Source organism: Panthera leo, chromosome D1 (genome assembly GCF_018350215.1).
Source record: "Panthera leo isolate Ple1 chromosome D1, P.leo_Ple1_pat1.1, whole genome shotgun sequence".
In the NCBI taxonomy this organism is placed as follows: domain Eukaryota; kingdom Metazoa; phylum Chordata; class Mammalia; order Carnivora; family Felidae; genus Panthera; species Panthera leo.
The window spans coordinates 100,484,784-100,512,240 of record NC_056688.1 but is presented as its reverse complement, the minus strand read 5'-3'; the positions used below and the strand labels follow the sequence as shown (position 1 = coordinate 100,512,240).

The window sequence follows — 27,457 nt, the reverse complement described above, 5'->3', positions numbered from 1 at the left end:
ATCTTGAAACTTTGATGAAGTCATTTTTCCTTATGACCAATGAAAAGACTTATTTTCTGTCTTCCTTTCCTTTCTCTTGTTCCTATACTTGGAGTGACTCCCTTTCACCTTTCCTCATTACTCCTTCCCAAGGTCAATCTCCACCCAGTTCACTTGAAGTCTTTCTCATTTACAGATAAGGTTATATTATACAAATTTTTATTCTTAAAATTTTAGCTTTTATGTGAAAAGAAGTAAATATTTCTCATTTCAGAGTAATGTACAATCACTTTCTAAATGAAAATAAATTATCTTGGGGTCCAGTGTTCACAGAAATTATTTATAATGTAACCTTTCTCATGTAGCAAGGAGTTAAAATTGAAATGTTGAGTAGACACAATGGATGTGAACTGTGTGTCTAAATCACCTTATGCCTATTTCCAAACCAAAGGAAATGGTCAACAGAAGTACCCTACAACTAGATAGATGCCACAGAGAAGGTGTAAGGAGATCTTCTAGGGACCAGCCGAAAAGAGTTCATTGGGAAGGGTACAGAATTCGGAAGGTAACCACTGGCTTTCTGAGGGCTAACAAGGAGTCATCAGTTATCATAAGAAATAGAAACCTTCTTCCCACATCAAGGATACTAAAATTAGACAGCCTACAAAAAGCCCCCAAAAGGAGGGCAAATAAAAGAATTTCAAGATTTTTCAGAAGCAAAGAGAGTGAGCCAGTTTGTTAAGGTACCAGGTCAAGTAGGACCTTTCTGTCCCCTGACCACTTCTCCCACCCCTCCCAACTGAGACCTTATCTAAAATCTAAGGGAATCTGGGATCTCTATGATCTAAGCATGAGAAGAGAATTCCCACAGCTTTCTGAGCACTAATAAACATATTTTCTTAACCTTACCACTTTCCATTCACCTTTTCTGTCTCTACAGTGTACATAGTTCTCCAGCCCTCCTTCTACCCCTCATCCTTCTGCATATTCCTGCTGCCAAACACCCACATTGCCCCTTCTCTGTGAACATGAAGGGGAAGGACCCTGCCAATAAAGCAGCTGACTGGCAGATACCGCCCATCACTGCCAAGTGTACAACTCTCCTTCTCCCACCATTCACCAAACATTGAGAGTTCTTTCCGGTGAAGGTCCAGGTTTTCACTGAGGTTTCCAGCTTTTCTGGGAGCTTGAGGGTCCATCCATGTAGATGTCCCAGTGAGTCAGGCTTAGGCACAGATTCCACCACAGAATTTCTCAGAACATCATCGCTAAGTCCCAGGTAGTCAAGACCACTACCTTCATTTCTAAGTTCCAGTTCCATATGGATTAGCTCTATGTCCAAGTTCTTAAGGACGAGAATAAAATCTGTAAAGAATTAGTGTGTGCACACACATACACACACTACACAATCATTCTGTCACTAGTCAGTGCATTTCTTTCTGAAGACAAATTGCACAGGAGGTGAAATTATCAGGTAAATATGGCCATAGGTGAATAGAATTCAACTAAGGGCCAGCAAGGGAGTTCAAAAATGGTTACAGACTTTAAATTATCCTATTCTAATGCAATCCTCTCAGAATTAAGGATGTATATTCATTCGTACTTATTCATGATAAGTCAATTAAATATATAAAATATTAGTGATATTAAAATTCCTTAATGGATTTTCCCCCAATGAGAATATTTCATCTTTCCAGTCCATGAAGGAAAACCAATCTCTTAAGGAAATATACATTAGAAAAAAAAAGGAAATATACATTAGAATCCCTAAATATCCTGTATCAAGAGAAGTCATACTTTGCTACACCATAATTTCTTCATGGCTATTTTCACTTCCATATTCCTCAGTGTATAGATCAGAGGGTTGAGCAAGGGGGTCCCAATTGTATAAAACACAGCCACCATTTTGTCTATTGGAAATGTGGTTGGCGGGCGTGTGTATATGAATATGCATGGGCCAAAAAATAAGACAACCACAATAAAGTGGGAGGTGCAGGTGGAAAGGGCTTTTCGCCTTCCTTCAGCACTGTGGTTTCGCAGAGAGTACAAGATGACAACATAGGAGATAAGCAGGATTATGAAACTCACCGTGCATATGGCCCCACTGTTGGAAACAACTAGCAAATTTATCACATAAGTGTCCATACAGGCAAGTTTCAACAAGGGCTGCAAGTCACAGAAATAGTGGTCAATCACGTTGGGGCCACAGAAAGGCAATCTCAAAGCCAGGAAAATTTGTGCCGAAGAGTGGATACATGATCCCACCCAGGCTAGAATCACCAAAACGCTGCACACGTGCCGGCTCATGATGGTAGTGTATCGCAAGGGCTTACAAATGGCTACATAGCGATCTAAAGCCATGAGGATGAGCACCAAGATTTCCATGCACCCAAACAAATGGAATGTAAAGACCTGAATCATGCACTCATTGTAGGAAATGGTCTTCTTCTGAGCAAGGGCATCCACAATCAATCTGGGGGCTGTGGTTGTAGAGAAGCAGGCGTCAGCAAAAGACAGATAGAACAGGAAGAAGTACATGGGACTCGCAAGGGTCCTGCTTATTTTAATAGTCACTACAATGAGAAAGTTCCCCGACAGTGTCGCAAGGTAAAGAATCAAGAAGACCCCAAATACTGCCTTCTGCTTTCCTGCATCCCGTGTCAACCCAAGGAGAATGAATTCAGTCACACTGCTATTCATCGCAATTCTACTGGCTGAAAGTAAGGTGCAGTGGAGGACAAGGGCTGAATCTGCAAAGAGAAGAAAAGAAGTGACAGCTTGGGAAGATCGGTGGGCTGAACTCTGAATGCCTTGCTTTTGCTCCATGTTATGTTACTTCTGACTGCCTTCAATCCCCTTTGACTCTTGGTAAATCCGCAGATGCCCAAGCCTCTCCCAGATCTATCTGCTGATTCCAAAGCCAACTGCCTTGGGTCAACAAAGCCTTTGTATTTGGGGAGTAAAAATTAAATGTCCTTAAAAAATTCTGATTCCTACCAAGACTGAAAACTGCAGAACTTGAACTCTCCTTGGGCAAGTGACTTAACTGTCTCATAATTTAGCTTTCATATGAAAAAGGGAGTGCAAATATTTGCCTTAGCTGATCCTGAGTTTCCTTAAGAATTAAAAGATTGTATATGCACACAGATACACACATATATCTCATGTGTTATGCATTTTTTTTTTCAACGTTTTTTTTTTTTTTAATTTATTTTTGGGACAGAGAGAGACAGAGCATGAACGGGGGAGGGGCAGAGAGAGAGGGAGACACAGAATCGGAAACAGGCTCCAGGCTCCGAGCCATCAGCCCAGAGCCTGACGCGGGGCTCGAACTCACGGACCGCGAGATCGTGACCTGGCTGAAGTCGGCCGCTTAACCGACTGCGCCACCCAGGCGCCCCTGCATTTTTTTTATCTATGTGCTTTGAAATATGGAAAACACTATTCCACTATAATTAACTTGTTGGAAAATCCCTCTGGAAGAAAGTATTCTCTGTTCAGTTCACTCATTTTTGGGTCCCTAACCCCTTTATCTCTGACTCCATCAGTGTGTTGGATGAAATATGCTTTATAAAAATCTGTTTTGACAATCTTTTACTTAACCTCCCTTGTTCAATGTCAGTTTTACTGACACCATTATATAACAAATGTCGGGACACCTTTGAAGTTGACATGATTGAGGAAAACGGTTTACCTTCTTGACTGTACTGTGGGACTAAACTCAGAATATTGAGCATCTCTGCCTGTGAATTCAACAAGCTATAAAATTCCTAATGATGCCTATAATCTAAATGATGCCTGTTGTTACTCAAAGATGTTCATTTTACCCTGAAGTCACCAGTATACTTCTAAAAATTTCATCTGAAAAGTATCCCATAATTCCAACATACTATGTTATGATTGTTCTATTTCAAGTATTTGTTCATAACATGTTGAGTTTGTCACTGAAATCACCATATAATATCATTTTGTGTCCTGATTTTGACTTGAATTATTATAACACTTCCTCCCATGTCATTATACTTATCATTAGTTTAACTGTTAATTTAATTACGCGACATTGTATAAAGTTTTGTAAGTGGCATCTCTTTGACCATTTGTCCTTTGAGTTATTTATATAGTTTCCAATTTTGAGTCACATAGATAACAACTTAAAGTAATTTCCCAAGTATGATGTTGTTGTCCCAAATGCTAGAGATCATCATGCTGTTGATAATTATTAAAAATGTTTCTCAACATTTTGTGTCCATTTATTAACTATATTTTATGATGAAATAATTCATGTCTATCATCTGTTATTCAAAAGACACAGAAGAATAAAAGAATATTTAAAGCTGTCTCCAAACTATTGAATTTATACTCCTACTCTCCAGAAATAACTACTTTTGGTTTTCTTTTAGAAATGTCTTTTAGGAAACATTCTCTAAGTATATTCACAAATGTGTGTATCTCTACATCCTTTTACTATATGATATATGGTCAATATTTCAAGGTTGATGATTTTGCAAAAAGCTGATGAACATGCAAACAAACAAGAAAGGTTATTTTATGACATGATCTTATTCTCTCATTTGGTTAGTAGAAAACAATTGTATTTTGTTATATGCACATACATTTTTATCACCAACCACATTTTACATTGTTACTACATTTTTAATGAAAATATTGCTTTTATGAGAATTTTTTATCTTTGCTCAGTTCATATTTTGCAATGTTGATATTCTATCTGGGATGGCTATTCATCAAGAAAATAACTACATTTCTTGGTCAAGAACACAGTTGCTGTAGTCAGATGTCTTGGGTTCAAATCCCAGCTCCACTCTTTACTAGCTGGGGAAAGCTACTTTACACATAACATGGTTACACTGCACTGCAGATAAAATGAGAAAAAGATCCAGCCTATAATAAGCGAGACCTATGTAAATCCCCGCCTCTGCTGCTTTCCCTATTATGATTTTACTTTTTCTCTTTTTCTATGACTTTTTTTCCTTTTCTTTTATTACAAACTGTCCATTTCCCCATTCTAATTTAGTGTTTGTTTCAAAACATTTTAAAATTCTACTGCCTGTTCCCTTCTCTCAGAATTCCATAATTATCTTTGATTTTAAATATCAAATCACAATTATCTGGACTTATTGTGAAGATTGGGCAAAATACTCACCTGTTCTTAATGATTTTTGAGTTTTAAGATATGCATAGATGAAAGCATTAATTATGTAAGGGACTATGTGATTGGTATTAGAAGAATAGAAACCATCTGCAAAGAGAAGAGTAAAAATTCCTAAAGGATAAATGGGTCAGTGAAAAACTCAGGGTTATGTTAAGAGATGAACTTTAGATGTGATTGAAGAAATTCAAGTTCTAAACCAGGTTCCCTAAGATGCAAATCCCCTAAAGCAGAGCAGAGAGGTAAGTTAGCACAATGACAGAGCATCCAGGCTGAAGCCACACCGCCAGGATTCATACCCCACCCACTGCGCAGTATGGTGCCATATTTCACAAGTCCCTACATAACTGTGCTACTTATTCTTCCTCTGTAAACATTAAGATTAAAATAATCTACTTTTTAGTGTTTCTATGAAGGCTAAATAATTCAGTATGTACGACGCAGAAGAGATGCAGATATTTAGTAACTGCGATTGGAATGGCTCTTTCATTATGATTACTAGTATCAACATTCCATTATGATTATTAAAATTAACAGGATATTAATCTACCTGTTCATTTACCCATACCATCTGCACAACTGTTTTTCACACATATTTCCTTCCCCGAGTAGCTGAAATCATCTTGTCACTGTGGTTCCTGCTAATTTGCTCATGGTGATCAGAAGCTGGGAATGGCAACTCCAAATATCCTTAACAAATACTAAAAAACAAGGGCGCCTGGGTGGCTCAGTCGGTTGAACAGCTGACTTTGGCTCAGGTCATGATCTTGCAGTCCGTGAGTTTCAGCCCCGCATCCGGCTCTGTGCTGACAGCTTGGAGGCTAGATAGAGCCTGCTTCAAATTCTGTGTCTCCTTCTATCTCTGCCTCTTCCCCATTCACACTCTGTCTCTCTTTGTCTGTCAAAAATGAATAAATGTTAAGAATAAATAAATAAAAATAGTAAAAAACAAATACAAAATGCAAACAGCTTCCCTATATGTGAACCATGATGACATGAGAGTGAAAATAAAATATAACCTTGGTTGTAAAGAGTTTGTGATCCAAAGATACAAAAATCAGAGGGGTGAGAGCATTTGACATGAAAGAAACCAACCAAAGTTTTAATGGGGGTGATGGGACAAATAGAGAAGATCAATATGAAACCTCTGGTTTAGACTGATTCTGGTGTCATAGTAGAATAACTTGGAAAAACAAGGTTTTGTCTCTGCCAAAAGCCATGGAAGCCTGGTTATGAAATTTGAACATATTTTTGCAGTCAAGTATGAGATTTGGAGATATACAAGATATGACAGCTGATTTTATTGAGATTTATTCAGCACAGAAGGACAAACTCATTCAGCTGTTTATCAAAATTTAGTCATCTAGTTTTCTAAACATAGTCTAGTTGGATTTGGGCTTACCTGGAATGAGTGCCTGCTCCCTTCAAGATGTCAGGGTTGCCCTGAAGACATCCATCTTTGTATCCCCTGCACTTGGAAACTCAATGGAGAACATACAGGTGGATCCACTGTGGCCCCAACAGAACGAAGATTGACCCAGCAGGCATCCCGAGTATGATTCAGTGGTGACTCCAGACCTGTCCCTTCCCCTCTCAGAGGAGGAGCAGATGGGCTCCCTCTCAGCTGTCTCTGTGGGGGGCGGGGAGGAGGTAGCAAAATCACACAACTCCTCTCAGCTTTAATAAGATTTTTTGGTCGTTGTTGCTTTTTACTTCGTTCTTGTTGCTAAGACTTAATTTTTTACAGCAGTGCTACATTCACAGCAACACCAACACACAGGTACAGAGATTCCCCATATGGTCCCTAGCCGCCACCCAAATATCACCCCTGCCATTACCAACATCGCCCGCCAGAACAGTACATTTCCCAGAACTGATGAGCCTACCGTGACACATCCTCATCACCCAGAGTGCAAAGTTTACCCCAAGGCTCACTCTTGGGTGTGGTACATTCTATGGTTTCGGTACATATTAGAAACAGACATCCATCATCGTAATATCATGCAGAGTATTTTCACTGATCTAAAAACTGGATCAGTTTAGATTCTCAAAACATGGGACATAAAAACTCCTTTCACACAGTGTCTAATACTCATCAAATTCTAAATAAAATGTCTCACACCATTTTGTTGAAGAGAAATAACATGTCAAAGGAGATAACTACGTGAGTTTTCACTGTGAGCATTATTAGCTCATACATAGTACAAAATCGGGCTGGTATCTCATGAACGTCAGTATTACAAATGGTCAATCCTACAGTTCTTTAAGTGGACCCTCTATGTTTCTAAACAGAAGGAAAGGAAACAATTTCAGAAATTCCCTCTTCTCCTCACTCTCTATCCTCTCCCTCTTTTTACCTCCTAGCTACAACTTGAAAAGGAAAAGTGGGCGTTCTAAAAATATGATGAATCATAACTTATGATTAAAGGGTTGCTGTGGTTTTCAAGTGCAAAGGCTGAAATACTCACCATGACTTTCAAAGTCCTCAAACGCTGTGCCATAGTCTTGCTTACCACCTTTCCTCCCAGGGCTTCTGCTCGTGTGTGTTCCAGCCATGCCTGACACTTGCTGTCCCTCATGAATATGTCCTTACTATCTCAGTCCCTACATTTTCAACATTTCTTAGTGGCTAAATGACCTTCGTCTGACAAACTTCCCCCTTCCATTGCTTTCTGTGTCCAGAGTACCCTGTTCATCTCCTCACCAGAGCCTTCCAGGTTTTCCCAAACAACTTTCTCACTAATGGCCTTCAACTGTTAAAATGTGTGTGTGTGTGTGTGTATGTGTGTGTGTGTATTTATTGGATCATACAACCCTTGACTATAGCCTTCTTTCTTTTTTCTTCCTCTAATTTCTTTGTTCATTTGATTTTTAAATCTCATAAGGGAATTTCTCTTTGTTCTATTTTGTACACGTCCGACTAGGCTGGGAAGCAGCTTAGCAGAGAGCAGTCAAAAAGCAACCAGTACCAGAACTCAAACCTTTGTGCTCCATGGAAATCTCTCCTTCTCAAACAGTCCACACCTCACCAGCCCTGCCAAGCAAAGCATCAGACTCCTTTCATTTGGGTGGAGCCGGCATAAAGCCAGAAACCATGAACCAGTAGAGAAGAAAAGCACTGCCATGCCCAGTATGTATCCTGACTCTCAAATGGATGCATATTGAAGAGGGATTAAAAAAGAGAGCAGAATTTATATTTATATTTATGTTTCTGTTTATTTATATTTATATTTATTTATGTTCACATTTATCTCTTAAGCCCACGGTGTAAGGTTGAGCAAAGAATCTTGTTAGGGATAAAGATTTGGATTTCATGAGAGAGTTTGCTTCTCATTCCTCCACTCCATATATACCCCTTACCCCAACAGCAGAAAGAGAATATAATTCTTAGCTGTAAGCAGGGGTGACAGTGGGTCTGGACAGACAACTTTAATATCACGACTGGCAGAACAATCAGTATATAATAGAATCGTGTAATCAACAGTGCCAATGCATAATGATGGTGTATGGTCAGTATACAATCCAATCCTTTTTCCTAACATTAAGCCTTATACATAAGAAATTCAAATGTATAGGGGGTGCCTGGGTGGCTCAGTCAGTTATGAGTCAGACTCTTGCTTTCAGCTCAAGTCATGATCTCGGGGTTTACGGGATCAAGCCCAGCATTGGGCTCTGCACTGACAGCCTGCTTAGGATTCTCTCTCTCTCCCTCTCTCCCTCACTCATTATCTCTTTCTCTCTTCTCTCTCTCTCTCTCAAAAAAAATAAACAAACATTTAATTTAATACATAAATAGGTAAATAAATAAATTGAGGGTCAGATGCTTATTTAATCAATTAAAAGAAAAAGAAACCCACATGTATAGGGTACTATACCTCTGCCCCCTCAAATATAACCACCCCCTTCCAAGGAATTGGTCCCGAGTGTGCTCGCTTTCAGAGCACAATTCCTAAAATTGGAACGCACAAAGATTGCATGCCCCTGCGCAAGTTTCATATGCAAACTCCTAAAGCATTCCATATTTTTATTTGAAAACAAATTATATTTTTAAAAATTTGCTCCTGAGACTGTGACACATCAAGCAGAGACCAGCGAAAGCTGGGAGCCCTGACACATTCAGATCCTCTCATCACTAAGACAAATATGTTCCCGGAGCTTCAAGCTTCTCAGGAGACAGAATTATATCATGGCAACTGCCCTAAAACCCAGGCCTGCATGGGAGGCAAGGAAAAGAACATAGTTTACTTGGGTTTGAAAACTTACCTTATTGCTCGTAAAGGAGATGAGATCCAATAGAGAGCTCCTAGATTTGCTCTCGCAATTCAGATTTACTTTGAAGATGAATCATGTGCAGTAAGTGTGCAACATGTAAACGTACATCCAATAGATTTACTCAGCTTTCCAGTGCAAGGTCTGTGGGGAGAGGAGATACTCCACAGATCGCCAGTCTTTCCTAGAAGGCCTGAGTTAGAGCTGAAATATCAGCATAAAATTTCTCACTTCTATTATTAAAACTTACGAGAATAAAAAGGAAACATCCCCACTATTCTATGATAGGAACATTTCTAAAGCAGCTCTGTAACCCCCCCCCCAAAAAACCCCTGGAAGAGCACATGAATTAACATTTCTTCCTCCTAAATCAGATATTTATAGAGATTTCATAGATGTTCACAAATGCTGAGCCTTTGAAGGGACAAGGACTCTGTCCTTCCCACCCAACCCCAAGGGATAAACTCAGTCAATCCTTGACCACAGCAAACCACAGTGCCAAGGATTTTGAACAAGACTGTCAGTGGGCAGATTCTGTCCCCAGAGCCCTTCTCCCTCTCCAGTCTGTCCTAAGGGACACATCTCACTTCAGTTACCAAGTGCTCCACTCCTGTCCCTGCCCTACAGAAAAAGCAAGCAGGTATAGATCACTGAAAGTTCCCAAATGCTCTGCTCTTTAGGCCAAATCTTTTCTAACCCCACAAAACTCAGAGCCCATGTACAGGTTAAACCACATGTGATATAATTGAATTCTAGCTTCACTATTTTTGTCTCTGTCACTTTAAGCAAGGTTCTAAACTTACCCCTCTTTCCCATTCTAGAGAATGTCACTCTTAGATATAATACAATAAATCTTAATGAGACTCATAAAATATAAAATTACAATGAAACCTACTCATTAAAATTTCTAAATATTTTGAAGTCAGTTGAGTCAGTAGGTAAAGAGAGAAGAGAAAGAATATGGAAATTAAGACATTTTTAAAATATTTTTTTATTTTTAAATCAATTCAAGTTATACTAACAATGAAACGCACTTTTGTTTTTGAGCAATTCTACACATTACTCAGTGCTCATCACAAGTGTCATAGACTGGCTACCTCTGGAGTATCTTCTCTCCTCTTGATCTCCTTTACTATTTCACCCAGCTACCCACCTCCCTTTGGCAACCAGCATTTTCCACTCTGTATTTTAGAGTCTGGGGTGTTTCTTATCTTTTTTTTCTTTGTTCATTTGCCTTATTTCTTAAATTCCACATATGAGTGAAATCATGTGCTATTTGACTTCCTCTGTCTGAGTTATTTAGCTTATGGACACTCTAAGTGCATCCATGTTGTTGCAAATGATAAGATGTCATTCATTTTAATGCTATGACTGCTTTGTACATACCACATTATATTTTTTAATTTACATGCAATTTAGTCAGCATATAGTTCACTAATAATTTCAGGAGTAGAATCCAGTGATTCATCCCCTACATCTCGCATCCAGTGTTCATCCCAACAAGTGTCTTCCTCAATGTCCTTTGCCCATTTATTCATCCACCAGCTCAAAACGCCTCCAGCTCCCATATGTTTGTTCTCTATATTAATTTTATTTTCTTTTCTTGTTCGTGAAGACAGAAAGAGAAAAATATGATACTTATTCCCATTTTTATGAAAAGATTTTTCTTCAGTTTTTTTCTACTGTATTTTTCACGTTTTTGTAAATTTTTAAATCTATTTCACTTTCCTCATTTCTTTTTATTCTATGTTATTGTATTCATTATTTTAAATTTTCAACTGTTTGCCTTTTTTCACTACTATTCTTTCCTTTTTTTCTCTATTCTATCAAACTTCTTTCAACAAACATCCAGAACACACCTGTGACTAGCATCCTTCATTTGATTTTTTTTGTGTTGATTTTAATTTTTTATTTTTATTTATTTACTTTATTTTGTTAATTCTTTTTCTTCCTTCAAAATGATGAAATGAAGGAATTCACCTCAAAAGAAAGAAAAGGAAGAAATGGCAACCAGGGACTTAATCAGCACAGTTACAAGCAAGATGACAGAACACGAATTTGGAATCACAATTGTAAGAATACTACCCAGGGTAAAATAAAAAACAAAAAACATGAAGAATCCCGTTTGTGGCAATAATAGAAGTAAGCTCCAGTCAAGGTGAAATTAAAAATGCTATTACTGACATTCAATCTCGAATGGTGCTATGGTGGCAAGGATGGATGAAGCAGAGCAGCAAATTCATGATACAGAGGACAAAATTATAGAGAATAATGAAGCAGAAAAAAAGAGGAAAACTAAGGCGAAAGAGCAGGATATAAGAATGAGAGAACTCAGTGACTCATTAAAAAGGAGTAACATCCAAATCGTATGGGTCCCAGAAGACAAAGAGAGGGAAAAGGGGTAGAAGGGTCATGGAAGCAAATAATAGTGGAAAAGTAGACCTCAAAATCCACGAAGCCCAGAAAACTCCCATTAGATTCAACAAAAACCGGGCATCAAAAAGGCATATCATAGTCAAGTTCACAAAATACTCAGGCAAGGAAAGAATCATGAAAGCAGTAAGGGAAAAAAAAAAAGTCCTTAACCTACAAGGGAAGACAGATCAGGTTTGCAGCAGACCTATCCGCAGAAACTTGGAAGGCAAGAAAGGAGTGGCAAAATATGTTCAACATGTTGAATCAGAAAATATGCAGCCAAGAATTCGTTACCCAGCAAGGTTGTCATTGAAAATAGAAGGAGAGATAAAAAGTTTCCCAGACAAACAAAACTGATGGAGTTAGTGAACACTAAACCAGCCCTGCAAGAAGTTTTAAGGGGAACTCTCTGAGAGGAGAAAAGACGAAACAAAACAAAAAAGATCAAAAGCAACAAAGACTAGAAAGGACCAGACAATACCACCAGAAACTCCAACTCCACAGACAACACAATGGCAATAAGTTCATATCGTTCAGCACTCGCTCTAAATGTCAATGGTCTAAATGCTGCAATCAAAGACATAGGGTAAAAGAATGGATAAAAAAAAAAACAAGATCCATCTATATGCTGATTACAAGATATTCATTTTAGACTTAAGACACCTTCAGATTGAAAGTTAGGAGATAGAGAACCATCTATCATGCTAGTGGTTGCCAAAGGAAAGCTGGAGTAGCCTGTCTTATATCAGAAAATCTAGATTTCAAAATAAAGAATGTAACAAGAGATGAAGAAGGGCATTAGATCATAATTAAGGTGTCTATCTACCAAGTAGATTTAACAATTGTAAACATTTATGTCCCCAAGGTTTGATACCACAAATTTACAAATCAATTAATCACAAATATAAAGGAACTCATTGACAATAATACGATAATAGTAGGGGACTTCAACACCCAAATTACAACAAACGACAGATCATTTGAGTGGAAAATCAGCAAAGAAACAAAGCCTTTGAATGACATACTGGACTGGATGTATTTAACAGATATATTCAGAACAATCTATTCTAAGGCAACACAATGCATATTCTTCTCCAGTGCACGTGGAACATTCTCCAGAAAATATCGCATACTGGGACACAGATGAGCCCTGAATAAGTACAAAAAGACTGAGATCATACCTTGTATATTTTCAGACCACAACACTGTGAAACACAAAATCAACCACTAGAAAAAAAATTTGGAAAGACAACAAATACTTGGATACTAAAGAGCATCCTACTAGAGAATGAATAGGTGAACCAAGAAGTTAAAGAGGTACATAAAAAGTATATGGGCCAAAGAAAATGATAACACCACAGCAAAAAATCTGCTCAGAGCCAAGGCAGTCATAAGAGGGAGGGTACTGTGTAGCAATGCATGCCTTCCTAAAGAAGGAAGAAAGGTCCCAGAAAAACAACCTAGCATTATATTTAAAAGAGTCGGGAAAAGAACAGCAAATAAAACCCCAAATGAGCATTAGACAGGAAATAATATATATTAGAGTGGAAATCAGTTGTATCAAAATGAAAAAAAAAGAACAGATCAATGAAACCAGGAGTTGGTTCTTTGAAAGAATTAATAAAATTGATAAACCTCTAACAAGTTTGATCAAGAAGAAAAGGAAAGGACCTGAATAAATCAAATGGAGAATGAAAGAGGAGCGATCACAACCAACACTGCAGAAATACAAACAATATTAAGACAGTATTATGAGCAATTATATGCCAATAAATTGGGCAATCTGGAAATAATGGACAAATTCCTAGAGACATATAAACTACAAAAACTGAAATAGGAAGAAATAGAAAATTTGAGCAGCCCATAGCCAGTAAAGAAACTGAATCTGTAATCAAAAATCTCCCCAAAACCAGAGTCCAGGACTGGATGGCTTTTCTGGGGAATTCTACCAAACACTGAAAGTACAGTTAATGCCTATTCTTTTGAAGCTGTTCCAAAAAGTAGAAATAGATGGAAAAGTTTGAAACTCATTCTATGAGGCCAGCATTTACCTTGAAATGGAGAACTAAATGGAGAACTGAAATGGAGAACTAAAAAGGAGAACTACAGACCAATTTCCCTGATGCCATGGATGCAAAACGTCTCAACAAGATCCTACCCAACCTGATCCAACAATACACTAAAAGAACTATTCACCACGATCTAGTGGGACTTATACCTGGGATGCAAGGATGACCCAATTTCCACAAATCATCAATGTGATACATCACATTAGTAAGAGAAAGGAGAAGAACCACGTGAACCTGTCAATAGATATGGAGAAACCATTTGACAAAATTCAGCCTCCTTTCTTGATAAAACCCGTCTGTAAATGGTAATTAAACCCTTTCTTTCTAAGTTCCCTTTCTCCCTTTCTTGATCAGTCCTTGTGGGTGTTTCCACACTTTCTCTTCCTCATCAGCTGCTGTTAGGGGGAGTGCATTTCATGTACTCTCGCCCTGTCTCTGTCCTCTGTCCACAAGCAAAAACAGCTCCCCACTATCCACAGCTTCTCTCTCCCCCAGTTCACCTCTCTGCACCATGGACCTGCTGAGTTCTGTGCCTCAAGTTGCAGATTGTTGTGTTAATCCTCAAATCTGTTTTCTAGTTGTGCAAGATGGTTTGGTGATGATCTAACTGTATTTCAGGGAAGAGACAAGAGAAAAGAAAAAACTACCCGGCTGCTCCACCATCTTGGCCCCTCCAGTGCTGTCTACCATCACTTTCCAAATGAAAATAAATTCTCTTCAGGTCCAGTGGTCATACAAATTGTTTATAATGTAACCTTTCTTATGTAGCAAGGTGTTAAAACTCAAATGTTGAATAGACACAATGGATGTGAACTTGTGCCTAAACCATCTTATGCTACTTCCAAACCAAGGAAATGATCAACAGAAGTATCCTACAACTAGATAAAGGATATAAACGTGGTCGGGTTATAAAGTGGCTGAGTAATTTGTGAAAACAGCTTTAGAGAATTCACTGTAGAGGTATCTGTCCCTCACCCCAGGGGTGTGTGTGTGTGTGTGTGTGTGTGTGTGTGTGTGTGTGTGTTTGCATGCAGGAGCGCTACTCTGAGAACCTAGCATGGGACCCTCCATATGGGTGCACTCAGCAGACTTAGATAAGAAAAGTCAAGGAAGGAAGAGAGACAGGTTGGTATCAGATGAGGGTGACTGGTTGAAGTCAGTCTATGTTAGAAATGTTTCTTCATTAATAGAACACTTTGGGAGCAGAGATGCCTGGATGTTTCCCCACAAACTGCCACAGAGAAGCCATAAAGATCTTTTAGGGACCAACCCAAAAGAGTTCATCAGGAAGCATACAGAATTTGGAAGGTAACCACTGGCTTTCTAAGGGCTAACAAGGGGTCATCAGTGATGATAAGAAATAGAAATCTTTCCACATCAAGGATGCTAAAATTAGAGAGCCTACATAGAAGCCCCCAGAAGGAAGGCAAATAAAAAGCTTTCACCATTTGCCAGAAGCAGAGACAGTGAGGCAGTTTGTTAAGGTACCAGGTCAAGTAAGATCTTTCAGTTCCCTGCAAGTTCTCCCACCCCTTCCAACTGAGACTTTATTTAACATCTAAGAGAATCTGGCATCTAAATGAACTAAGCATGACAAGAAAATTTCTGCAATTGTTCTAAATATAACCTTCACATGACCGGATTCAAATGCTTCAGAAATGAAACTGCAAGACACAAAGTTAGGAAGATCGGGAGTCTTCACTTAGAACATAAAAGATAATTGCCTCTTGTAAATAAGGCACTGAGAGCTCGGACAAATGTCTTCCTTAGGACTTAACTATTTATTCTGCCACCTCTTTGTATGTAGGAGTCTTGGGCATCTTAGATGGGACATGATAACATTTGGTCTTCAGTTGGTAGAAATGTTCTCATAATTGGGAAGGTCATTGGATTCTTTTCTCATTAGCCTATATCACTTAAAGTAATTTCTTGGTTCCAATTTGGTGGGAATTATAAGTTCAGACACTGAAACAGAATCACATGACAGTACTTAATTATGAGATTATGATGTGGTGGTAGCGGGCGTGGTGGTGGTTATGGTGGTAGGGTGTTCATTACACATATCAATTAGGTTAACTTCAAAAATCAAAATATGTATTTAAACATTCTCCTACAAAACCAGAAGCCCAAAATTGAAAAGCACCTTCAATCCTGGGTTCTCCCAAGGAATAGGAAATTTGAATTTTCAGATAGTATTAGGAACCTAAATAAATAAATAAATAAATAAATAAATAAATAAATAAAGGGTTGTACTGATATGCAAATAAATGTAACAGCCAAGGAAGTCAAGCTAATCTAGGTCAATTTTATAGAGATACCCAGGAACTGCATTTTTTTCCCTGCAAACGTTCAGATACCCAATGAGTATTCTCCAATATAAAAAGGCAAAGCTTCTTCTATCCCACCTGGAGACAGTTACCACTTTCCTTTCACCTTTGCTTTCTCTACACTGTACATTGTTTTCTAGCCATGCTTCTACCCCTTAACCGTCTGCATATTCCTGCTGCCAAACCCCCTCACTGACCCTGATCTGTGACGATGAAAGAGAAGGACCCTGCCAAAAAGCAGTTCACTGGCTGATACCGCCCATCACTGCCAAGTGCAAAACTCTCCTTCTCCCACCATTCACTGAACACTGAGAGTGTTATCCAGTGACAGTCCAGGTTTTCACTCAGGTTTCCAGCCCTTCATGGAGTTTGAGGGTCCATTCATGTCCCAGTGAGTCAAGCTGAGGCACAGATTCCACCACAGAATTTTCTCAGAACATCTTCTCCAACTCGAGACCACAACCTTCATTTCTAAGCTCTGGTTCCATAGGGATTACCTCTACATCCAAGTTCTTAAGGACTAGAATAAAATCTGTAAAGGATTAGTGTGTGCACACACATACACAAAAACACACAATCATTCTGTCAATAGTGAGTATATTATTTTCTGAAGACAAATTGTACAGGAAGATAAATTATCATATGAATATGGCCAGCTGTCAAAAGAATTCAACTGAGAGCCAGCACAGGTGGTTCACAATGTTTATGGATTTCAAGTAATCCTATTCTAATGCCATCCTCTATGAAAAAGGGATGTGCATTTATTCATACTTATTCATAATAAGTCAATTAAATATATAAAATATTAGTGAAATTAAAAATTTTAATGGATTTTTCCCACAATGAGAATATTTCATCTTTCCTGCACATGAAAGAAACCAGCTGTTAAGGAAAAATACATTAGAATCCCTGAATACCCTGTATCAAAAGAAGTCATGTTTTGCTACACCATAACTTTTTCATGGCATTTTTCACTTCAACATTCCTCAGTGTATATATCAGAGGGTTGAGCAAGGGCGTCCCAATTGTATAAAACACAGCCACTGTCTTGTCTATTGGAAATGTGGTTGGGGGGCGTGTATACATGAATATGCATGGACCAAAAAATAAAACAACCACAATAAAGTGGGAGGTGCAGGTGGAAAGGGCTTTTCGCCTTCCTTCAGCACTGTGGTTACGCAGAGAGTACAAGATGACAATATAGGACATAAGCAGGATTATGAAACTCACCGTGCATATGGCCCCACTGTTGGAAACAACTAGCAAATTTATCACATAAGTGTCCATACAGGCAAGTTTCAACAAGGGCTGCAAGTCACAGAAATAGTGGTCAATCACGTTGGGGCCACAGAAAGGCAATCTCAAAGCCAGGAAAATTTGTGCCGAAGAGTGGATACAAGATCCCACCCAGGCTAAAATCACCAAAACGCTGCACACGTGCCGGCTCATGATGGTAGTGTATCGCAAGGGCTTACAAATGGCTACATAGCGATCAAAAGCCATGAGGATGAGCACCAAGATTTCCATGCACCCAAAGAAATGGGCTTCAAAGACCTGAGTCATGCACTCTTTGTAGGAAATGGTCTTCTTCTGAGCAAGGGCATCCACAATCAATCTGGGGGCTGTGGTTGTAGAGAAGCAGGCGTCAGCAAAAGACAGATAGAACAGGAAGAAGTACATGGGACTCCCAAGGGTCTTGCTTATTTTAATAGTCAATACAATAAGAAAGTTCCCCAACAGTGTTGCAAGGTAAAGAATCAAGAAGACCCCAAATACTGCCTTCTGCTTTCCTGCATCCTGTGTCAACCCAAGGAGAATGAATTCAGTCACACTGCTATTCATCGCAATACTACTGGCTGAAAGTAAGGTGCAGTTGAGGACAAGGGCTGAATCTGCAAAGGGAAGAAAAGAAGTGACAGCTTGGGAAGATCGGTGGGCTGAACTCTGAATGCCTTGCTTTTGCTCCATGTTATGTTACCTCTGACTGCCTTCAATCCTCTTTGACTCTTGGTAAATCCGCAGATGCCCAAGCCTCTCCCAGATCTATCTGTTGATTTAGAAACTAACTGCCTTGGATCAAAGCCTTTGCATTTGGGGAGGTAAAATTAAATGTCCTTTAAAAATTATGATTCCTACTAAGATTGAAAGCATCAGAACTTCAATTCTCCTTCAGCAAGTGACTTAACTGTCTCAAAATTTAGCTTTCATGTGAAAAACGGAGTACAAATATTTGCCTTATCTGATCCTGATTTTCCCTAAGAATTAAAAGATTGTTTAGGCACACAGATACACACATATATCACATGTGTTATGCATTTTATCTATGTACTTTGACATCTGGAAAACACTATTCCACTATAATTAACTTGTTGGAGAATCCCTCTGGAAGAAAGTATTCACAGTTCAGTTTATTCATTTTTGGGTCCCTAACCCCTTTATCTCTGACTCCATCAGTATGTTGGATGAAATATACTTTACAAAATATGTTTTGACAATCTTTTACTTAACCTCCATTGTCCAATGTCAGTTTTACTGGCGCTATTATATAACAAATATCAGGACACCTTTGAAGTTTACATAATTGAGGGAAACTGTTTACCCTCTTGACTGTACTGTGGGACTAAACTCAGAATATTGGGCATCTCTGCCTATGAATTGAACATGCTATAAAATTCCTAATGATTCCTATAATCTAAATAGTATTGTTACTCAGATATGTTCATTTACCCTGAGGTCACCAGGATACTTCTAAACATTTCATCTTGAAACATATCCCATAATTCCAACATACTATATTATGATTGTTCTAGTTCAAGTTTTTGTTCATAACTTGTTGAGTTTGTCACTGAAATCATCATATTATATCATTTTGTGTCCTGATTTTGACTTGAATTATTATAACACTTCTTCCCATGTTATTATACTTAGCATTAGTTTAACTGTTAATTTAATTATGTGACATTGTATAAAGTTTCATAAGTGGCATCTCTTTGACCATTTGTCCTTTGAGTTATTTATATAGTTTCCAATTTTGAGTCACATACATAACAACTTAATTTCCAAAGTATGATGTTGTTGTCCCAAGTGCTAGAGATTATCATTGCTGTTGATAATTATTAAAAATGTTTCTCAACATTTTGCCTCCACTTATTAACTATATTTTATGATGAAATAATTCATGTTTATCACTAGTTATTCAAAAGACACAGAAGAATAAAAGAAAATTTAAAGCTGTCTCCAAACTATTGAATTTACACTCCTACTCTCCAGAAATAACTACTTTTGGTTTTCTTTTAGAAATGTCTTTTAGGAAACATTCTCTAAGTATATTTACAAATGTGTGTATCTCTACATCCTTTTACTATATACACATATTATCAATATTTCAAGGTTGATGATTTTGCAAAAAAGCTGATGAACATGCAAACAAACAAGAAAGGTTATTTTATGACACGATCTTATTCTCTCATTTGGTTAGTAGAAAACAATTGTATTTTGTTATATGCACATACATTTTTATCACCAACCACATTTTACATTGTTACTACATTTTTAATGAAAATATTGCTTTTATGAAATTTTTTATCTTTGGTCAGTTCATATTTTGCAATCTTGATATTCTATCTGGGATGGCTATTCATCAAGAAAATAACTAACTACATTTCTTGGTCAAGAACACAGTTGCTGTAGTCAGATGTCTTGGGTTCAAATCCCAGCTCCACTCTTTACTAGCTGGGGAAAGCTACTTTGCACATAACATGGTTACACTGCACTGCAGATAAAATGAGAAAAAGATCCAGCCTATAATAAGCAAGAGCTATGTAAGTCCCCGCCTCTGCTGCTTTCCCTATTATGATTTTACTTTTTCTCTTTTTCTATGACTTTTTTTCCTTTTCTTTTATTACAAACTGTCCATTTCCCCATTCTAATTTAGTGTTTGTTTCAAAACATTTTAAAATTGTACTGCCTGTTCCCTTCTCTCAGAATTCCATAATTATCTTTGATTTTAAATATCAAATCACAATTATCTGGACTTATTGTGAAGATTGGGCAAAATACTCACCTGTTCTTAATGATTTTTGAGTTTTAAGATATGCATAGATGAAAGCATTAATTATGTAAGGGACTATGTGATTGGTATTAGAAGAATAGAAACCATCTGCAAAGAGAAGAGTAAAAATTCCTAAAGGATAGATGGGTCAGTGAAAAACTCAGGGTTATGTTAAGAGATGAACTTTAGATGTGATTGAAGAAATTCAAGTTCTAAACCAGGTTCCCTAAGATGCAAATCCCCTAAAGCAGAGCAGAGAGGTAGGTTAGCACAATGACAGAGCATCTAGGCTGAAGCCACACCACCAGGATTCATACCCCACGCACTGCGCAGTATGGTGCCATATTTCACAAGTCCCTGCATAACTGTGCTACTTATTCTTCCTCTGTAAACGTTAAGATTAAAATAATCTACTTTTTAGGGTTTCTGTGAAGGTTAAATAATTCAGTATGTACGACGCAGAAGAGATGCAGATATTTAGTAACTGCGATTGGAATGGCTCTTTCATTATGATTACTAGTATCAACATTCCATTATGATTATTAAAATTACCAGGATATTAATCTACCTGTTCATTTACCCTTAATACATCTGCACAACTGTTTTTGACACATATTTCCTTCCCCGAGTAGTTGAAATCATCTCGGCACTGTGGTTCCTGCTAATTTGCTCATGGTGATCAGGAGCTGGGAATGGCAACTCCAAATACCGTTCATAAATACTAAAAAACAGGGACGCCAGGGTGGCTCAGTTGGTTGAGCAGATGGCTTGGCTCAGGTCATGATCTTGCAGTCCGTGAGTTAGAGCCCTGCATGGGGCTTTGGGCTGACAGCTTAGAGCCTAGAACCTGCTTCAAATTCTGTGTCTCCCTCTCTCTCTGCCCCTTCCCATTAGCACTCTGTCTCCCTCTGTCTTTCAATAATGAATAAATATTAAATAAATAAATGAATAAATAAATAAATAATAAATAAATAATAAAATGCAAAGTACATAACAGGTTCTGTATATGAGGAGAGGAAAGTAGAAATATAATAGGCCCTTGGTTGTAAAGAGTTTGTGATGCAAAGCTATGAAAATCAGAGGGGTGAGAGCATTGACATGAAAGAAACCAACCAACGTTTTAATGGGGATGATGGGACAAACAGAGAAGATCAATATGAAATCGCTGGTTTAGACGGATTCTAGTGTCACAGTAGAAAAACTTGGAAAAGTAAGGTTTCGTCTCTGCCAAAGGCCATGGAAGCCAGGTTATGAAATCTGAACATATTTTTGCAGTCAGGTATGAAATTTGAAGATATACAACATATGAGAGCTGATTTTATTGAGATTTATTCAGCACAGAAGAACAAAATCATTCAGCTGTTTATCAAAATTTAATCATCTGTTTTTTTCTAAATTTAGTCTAGTTGGATTTGGGCTTACCTGGAATGAGTGCCTGCTCCCTTCAAGTGTCAGGGTTGCACTGAAGACATCCATCTTTGAATCCCCTGCATTAGAAACTCAATGGACAGCATACAGGTGGATCCACTGTGGCCCCAACAGAATGAAGATTGACCCAGCAGGCATCCCGAGTATGATTCAGTGGTGACTCCAGACCTGTCCCTTCCCTTCTCAGAGGAGGAGCAGATGGGCTCCCTCTCAGCTGTCTCTGTGGGGGGCGGGGAGGAGGTAGCAAAATCACACGCCTCCTCTCAGCTTTAATAAGATCTTTTGGTCGTTGTTGCTTTTTAGTTTGTTCTTGTTGCTAAGACTTAATTTTTTTAGAGCAGTGCTACATTCACAGCAACACCAACACAGGTACAGAGATTCCCCATAAGGTCCCTAGCCCCTACACAGATATCACCCCTGCCATTATCAACATCCCCTGCCAGAATGGCACATTTGTCAGAACCGATGAGCCCACTGTGATGCATCCTCATCACCCAGAGTACACAGTTTTTCCCAGGGTTCACTGCTGGTGTAGTACATTCAATGGTTTGGATAAACGTTAATAACATCATCATAGAGCGTATTTTCACTGATCTAAAAACAGGATCAGTTTAGATTCTCAAAACATGGGACATAAAAACTCCTTTCACACAGTGTCTAATACTCATCAAATTCTAAATAAAATGTCTCACACCAATTGTTGAAGAGAAATAACATGTCAAAGGAGATAACTACATGAGTTTTCACTGTGAGCATTATTAGCTCATACATAGTACAAAATCGGGCTGGTATCTCATGAACGTCAGTATTACAAATGGTCAATCCTACAGTTCTTTAAGTGGACCCTCTATGTTTCTAAACAGAAAAAAAGGACACAATTTCAGAAATTCCCTCTTCTCCTCACTCTATCCTCTCCCTCTTTTTACCTCCTAGCTACAACTTGAAAAGGAAAAGTGGGCGTTCTAAAAATATGATGAATCATAACTTATGATTAAAGGGTTGCTGTGGTTTTCAAGTGCAAAGGCTGAAATACTCACCATGACTTTCAAAGTCCTCAAACGCTGTGCCATAGTCTTGCTTACCACCTTTCCTCCCAGGGCTTCTGCTCATGTGTGTTCCAGCCATGCTTGACACTTGCTGTCCCTCATGAATATGTCCCAACCATATCATTCACTACATTTTCAGTATTTCCTAGTGGCTAAATGACCTTCGTCTGATAAACGTCCACCTTCCATTGCTTCCTGAGGATCAGCTGCTTATTTAATCCATTAAAAGAAAAAAAACCCATATGTATAGGATACTAAACCTCTGCCCCCTCAAATATACCTCCCACCCTTTCAATAAGAATTTTTCCTGAGACTGTGCTGCCTCAAGCAGAGGCCAGTGAAAGCTGGAAGCCCTGACACATTCAGATCCTCTCATCACTAAGACAAATATGTTCCCAGAGCTTCAAGCTTCTCAGGAGACAGAACTAAACCATGGCAACTTCCCTAAAACACAGTCCTGCATGGGAGGCAAGGAAAAGAACATAGTTTACTTGAGTTTGAAAACTTACCTTATTTCTCATAAAAGAGATGAGGTCCAAGAGAGAGCTCCTAGATTTGCTCTCGCAATTCAGATTTACTTTGAAGATGAATCATGTGCAGTAAGTGTGCAATTTGTGAACCGTACATCCAATAGATTTACTCAGCTTTCCAGTGCAAGATCTGTGGGGAGAGGAGATACTCCACAGATCACCAGTCTTTCCTAGAAGGCCTGAGTTAGAGCTGTAATATCAGCATAAAATTTCTCACTTCCAGTCTTAGAACTTTCAAGAATTAAAAGGAAACATCCCCACTATTCTATGATAGGAACATCTCTAAAAGCAGCTCTGTAACCACCCGCCCAAAAAAACCCTGGAAGAACACATGAATCAACATTTCTTCCTCCTCCATCATATATTTATAGAGATGTCATAGATGTTCACAAATGCTGAGCCTTTGAAGGGACAAGGACTCTGCCCTTCCCACCCAACCCCAAGGGATAAACTCAGTCAATCCTTGACCACAGCCACCTCAGTGCCATGGATTCCTGAACAAGGCCATCAATGGGCAGATTCTGTCCTCAGAGCCCTTCTCCCCTACCAGTCTGTCCTAAGGGACACCTCTCATTTCAGTTACCAAGTGCTCCACTCCTGTCCCTGCCGTACGGAAAAAGCAAGCAGGTATAGATCACTGAAAGTTCCCAAATATTCTGCTCTTTAAGCCAAATCTTTTGTAACCCCATACGAAACTCAGAGGCCATGTAGAGTTTGAAACACATGTGATATAATTGAATTCTAGCTTCAGTATTTTTGTCTCTGTCATTTTAAGCAAGGTTTTAAACTTCTCCCCCTTTCTCATTCTAGAAAATGTCACTCTTAGATATAATATTATAAATTTTAATGATACTCATAAAATATAAAATTACAGTGAAACTACTCATTAAAATTCCTACAATTTCTATATATTTTGAAGTAGTAAGTAGGCAGGTAAAAGAGAAGAGAAAAAATATGGAAATGAAGATGTTTTTAAGTAGTTTTTATTTTTAAATCAACTCAAGTTATACTTAACGATGAAATGCACTTTTGTTATTGAGCAATTCTACACATTTCTCAGCGTTCATCACAAGTGTCACAGACTGGCTACCTCTGGAGTAACTTCGCACCTCTTGATCTCCTTTACTATTTCACCCAGCCGCCCACCTCCCTTCGGCAACCAGCATTTTATTCTCTGTATTTTAGAGTCTGGGTGTTTTTTCTCTTCCTCCTTTCTTTGCTCATTTGCCTTATTTCTTAAATTCCACATATGAGTGAAATCATTCGCTATTTGACTTCCTCTGTCTGATTTATTTAGCTTATGGGCACTCTAAGTCCATCCGCGTTGTTGCAAATGGCAAGATTTCATTCATAATAAGGCTAAGTGTTTCTGCATGTACGTACCACATCATTTTTTTAAATTTACATGCAAGTTAGTGAGCATATAGTTCACTAATGATTTCAGGAGTAGAATCCAGTGACTCATCCCCTACATCTGACATCCAGGGCTCATCCCAACAAGTGTCTTCCTCAATGTCCGTTGCCCATTTATCCACCCACCCACTCACAACCCCTCCGGAACCCATCAGTTTGTTCTCTACATTTAAGAGTTTCACGCATTGTCCCCTTCCCTGTTTTTACACTATTTTCTCTTCCTTTGCCCTATGGTCATCTGTTTTGTATCTTAAATTCCACATATGAGTGAAGTCATATATTTGTCTTCTCTGACTAATTTCCCTCAGCACAATACTCTAGTTCCATCCACATTGATGCAAATGGCAAGATTTCATTCTTTTTGATTGCCAAGGAATACTCCAGTGTGTGTGTGTGTGTGTGTGTGTGTGTGTGTGTGTGTACCACATCCTCTTTATCCATTCATCTGTCAATGGACGTTTGGTCTCTTTCCATACTTTGGCTTTTGTCATTAGCGCTGCTATAAACAATGGAGTGCACGTGTCCTTTCAAAACAGCATACCTGTATCCTTCGGATAAATATGTAGTTGTGCAATTGCTGGCTCATAGGGTAGTTCTATTGTTAATTTTTTGAGGAACCTCCATACTGTCTTCCCGAGTGGCTGCACCAGCTTGCATTGCCACCAGGAGTGCAAAAGGGTTCCCCTTCCTCCGCATCCTCGCCAACATCTATGGTTGCCTGAGTTGCTAATGTGTGCCATTCTGACAGCTGTGAGGTGGTATCTCCCTGTGGTTTAGATTTGTATTTCCCTGGTGATGAGCGATGCTGAACATGTTTCCATGTGTCTGTCAGCCATCTGGATGTCTTCTTTTGAAAAGTGTCTGTTCAGGTCTTCTGTCCATTTCCTCACTGGGTTATTTCTTTCTCAGGTGTTGAGTTTGACAAATTCTTTATAGGCTTTGGATACGAACCCTTTATCTGATATGTAATTTGAACACATCTTCTCCCATTCCATCATTTGCCTTTTGTTTTTGCTGATTGTTTCTTTCACCACGCAAAAGCTTTTTATCTTGATGAGGTCCCAATAGTTCATTTTTGCTTTCTTCCCTTGAATCCAGAGACATGTTGAGCAAGAAGTTTGCTGCAGCCGAGGTCAAAGAGGTTTTTGCCTGTTTTCTCTTCTAGGATTTTGAGAGCTTCCTGCCTTACACTTAGGTCTTTCATCCATTTTGAGTTTGTTTTTGTGTACGGTGTAAGAAAGTGTTCCAGGTTCATTCTTCGGCATGTCACTGTCCAGTTTTCCCAATACCATTTGCTGAAGAGTGTCTTTATTCCATTCTATTTTCTTTCCTGTTTTGTGAAAGATTAGTTGCCCATATGTTTGTGGGTCCATTTCTGGGCTCTATATTCTGTTCCCTTGATCTAAGTGTCTGTTTTTGTGGCAGTACCATACTGTCCTGATGATTACAGCCTTGGAATCCACCTTGAAGTCCAGAATGTGATGCTCGAGCTTTGGTTTTCTTTTTCAGGATTGCTTTGGCTCTTCAGGGTATTTTCTGGTTCAACACAAACTTTAGGATTGTTTGTTCTAGCTCTGTGAAGCATGTTGGTCTCATTTTCATACAGATTGCATTACATACATAGATTTCCTTGGGTAGTATTGACATTTTAGCAATATTTGTTCTTCTAATCCATGACCAGGGAATATTTTTCCATCTTGTTGTGTGTCTTCTTCCATTTCTTTCAGTAGCTTCCTATTGTTTTCAGTGTATAGATTTCTCACCTCTTTGCTTAGGTTTATTCCTAGGTGTCTTATGGTTCTTGGTGCAATTGTCAATGGGATCAATTTTTCGATGTATCTTTCTGTTGCTTCATTATTGGTATATAGAAATGCATCTGATTTTGTGCATTGATTTTATATCCTGCGACATTGCTGAATTCATGGATCAGTTCTGGCAGCTTTTTGGCAGAACCTTTGAGTTTTCCATATAGTGTATCATGTCATCTGCAAAGAGTGGAAGTTTGACTTCCTATTTGCCAACTGGATGCATTTTATTCCTTTGTGTTGTGTGATTACTGAGGCTAGGACTTTCAATACTATGTTGAATAACAGTGGAGAGAGTGGACATCCTCGTCGTTTTCGTGACCTTGTGGGAAAGCTCTCAGTTTTTTCCCCACCAAGGATGATATTAGTGGTGGATCTCTCATATATAGCTTTTATGATCTTGAGGTATGATCCTTTTATCACTACTCTTTGAGGGGTTTCATCAAGAAAGGATGCTGAATTTTGTCAAATGCTTTGTCCACATCTATTGACAGGTTCATGTGGTTCTTCTCCTTTCTTTTCTAAGCAAGATGTATGACATTGATTGGTTTATGGAAATTGAGTCAGTCTTGCATCCCAGGTATAAATCCCACTTGATCATGGTGAATAATTCTTTTAGTGTTGGCTAGGGTCTTGTTGAGAGCTTTTACGTCCATGTTCATCAGGGAAATTGGTCTGTAGTTCTTTTTAGTGGGGTGTTTGTCTGGTTTTGGAATCAAGGTAATGCTGGCCTCATAGAATGTGTTTGGAACTTTTCCTTCCTTTTCTATTTTTTCGAACAGAATAGGTGTTAACTCTTGTTTCAGTGTTTGGTAGAATTCCCCTGGAAAGCCATCCAGTCCTGGACTTGGGTTCTGGGGAGATTTTTGATTCAATTTCTTTACTGGTTATGGGGCTGTTCAAATTTTCTATTTCTTCCTATTTCAGTTTTTGTAGTTTATATGTCTCTAGGAATTTG

General features: G+C 38.5%; 2 protein-coding genes and 1 pseudogene across 2 annotated transcripts; 1 reads left to right on the top strand and 2 right to left on the bottom strand.

The window, feature by feature from the left end:
* Positions 1-1,770: 1,770 nt before the first annotated feature.
* Positions 1,771-2,679, bottom strand: LOC122200082 (olfactory receptor 4C11-like). The gene has a single exon (XM_042905497.1). It carries the CDS (start codon positions 2,677-2,679, stop codon positions 1,771-1,773), a length of 909 nt encoding a protein of 302 aa, XP_042761431.1.
* Positions 2,680-9,071: 6,392 nt separating this feature from the next.
* LOC122201516 lies at positions 9,072-9,172 on the top strand (annotated as a pseudogene).
* Positions 9,173-17,159: 7,987 nt separating this feature from the next.
* LOC122201303 (olfactory receptor 4C11-like) lies at positions 17,160-18,071 on the bottom strand. Its single transcript, XM_042907188.1, has one exon. The coding sequence runs from the start codon at positions 18,066-18,068 to the stop codon at positions 17,160-17,162; it is 909 nt and encodes a 302-aa protein (XP_042763122.1). The 5' UTR covers positions 18,069-18,071.
* Between the last annotated feature and the right edge of the window lie 9,386 nt (positions 18,072-27,457).

Bases quoted from the DNA above. Each gene is read 5' to 3' on its own strand.
- LOC122200082 (XM_042905497.1), bottom strand. From the start codon at position 2,679: ATGAATAGCAGTGTGACTGAATTCATTCTCCTTGGGTTGACACGGGAT.
- LOC122201303 (XM_042907188.1), bottom strand. From the start codon at position 18,068: ATGAATAGCAGTGTGACTGAATTCATTCTCCTTGGGTTGACACAGGAT.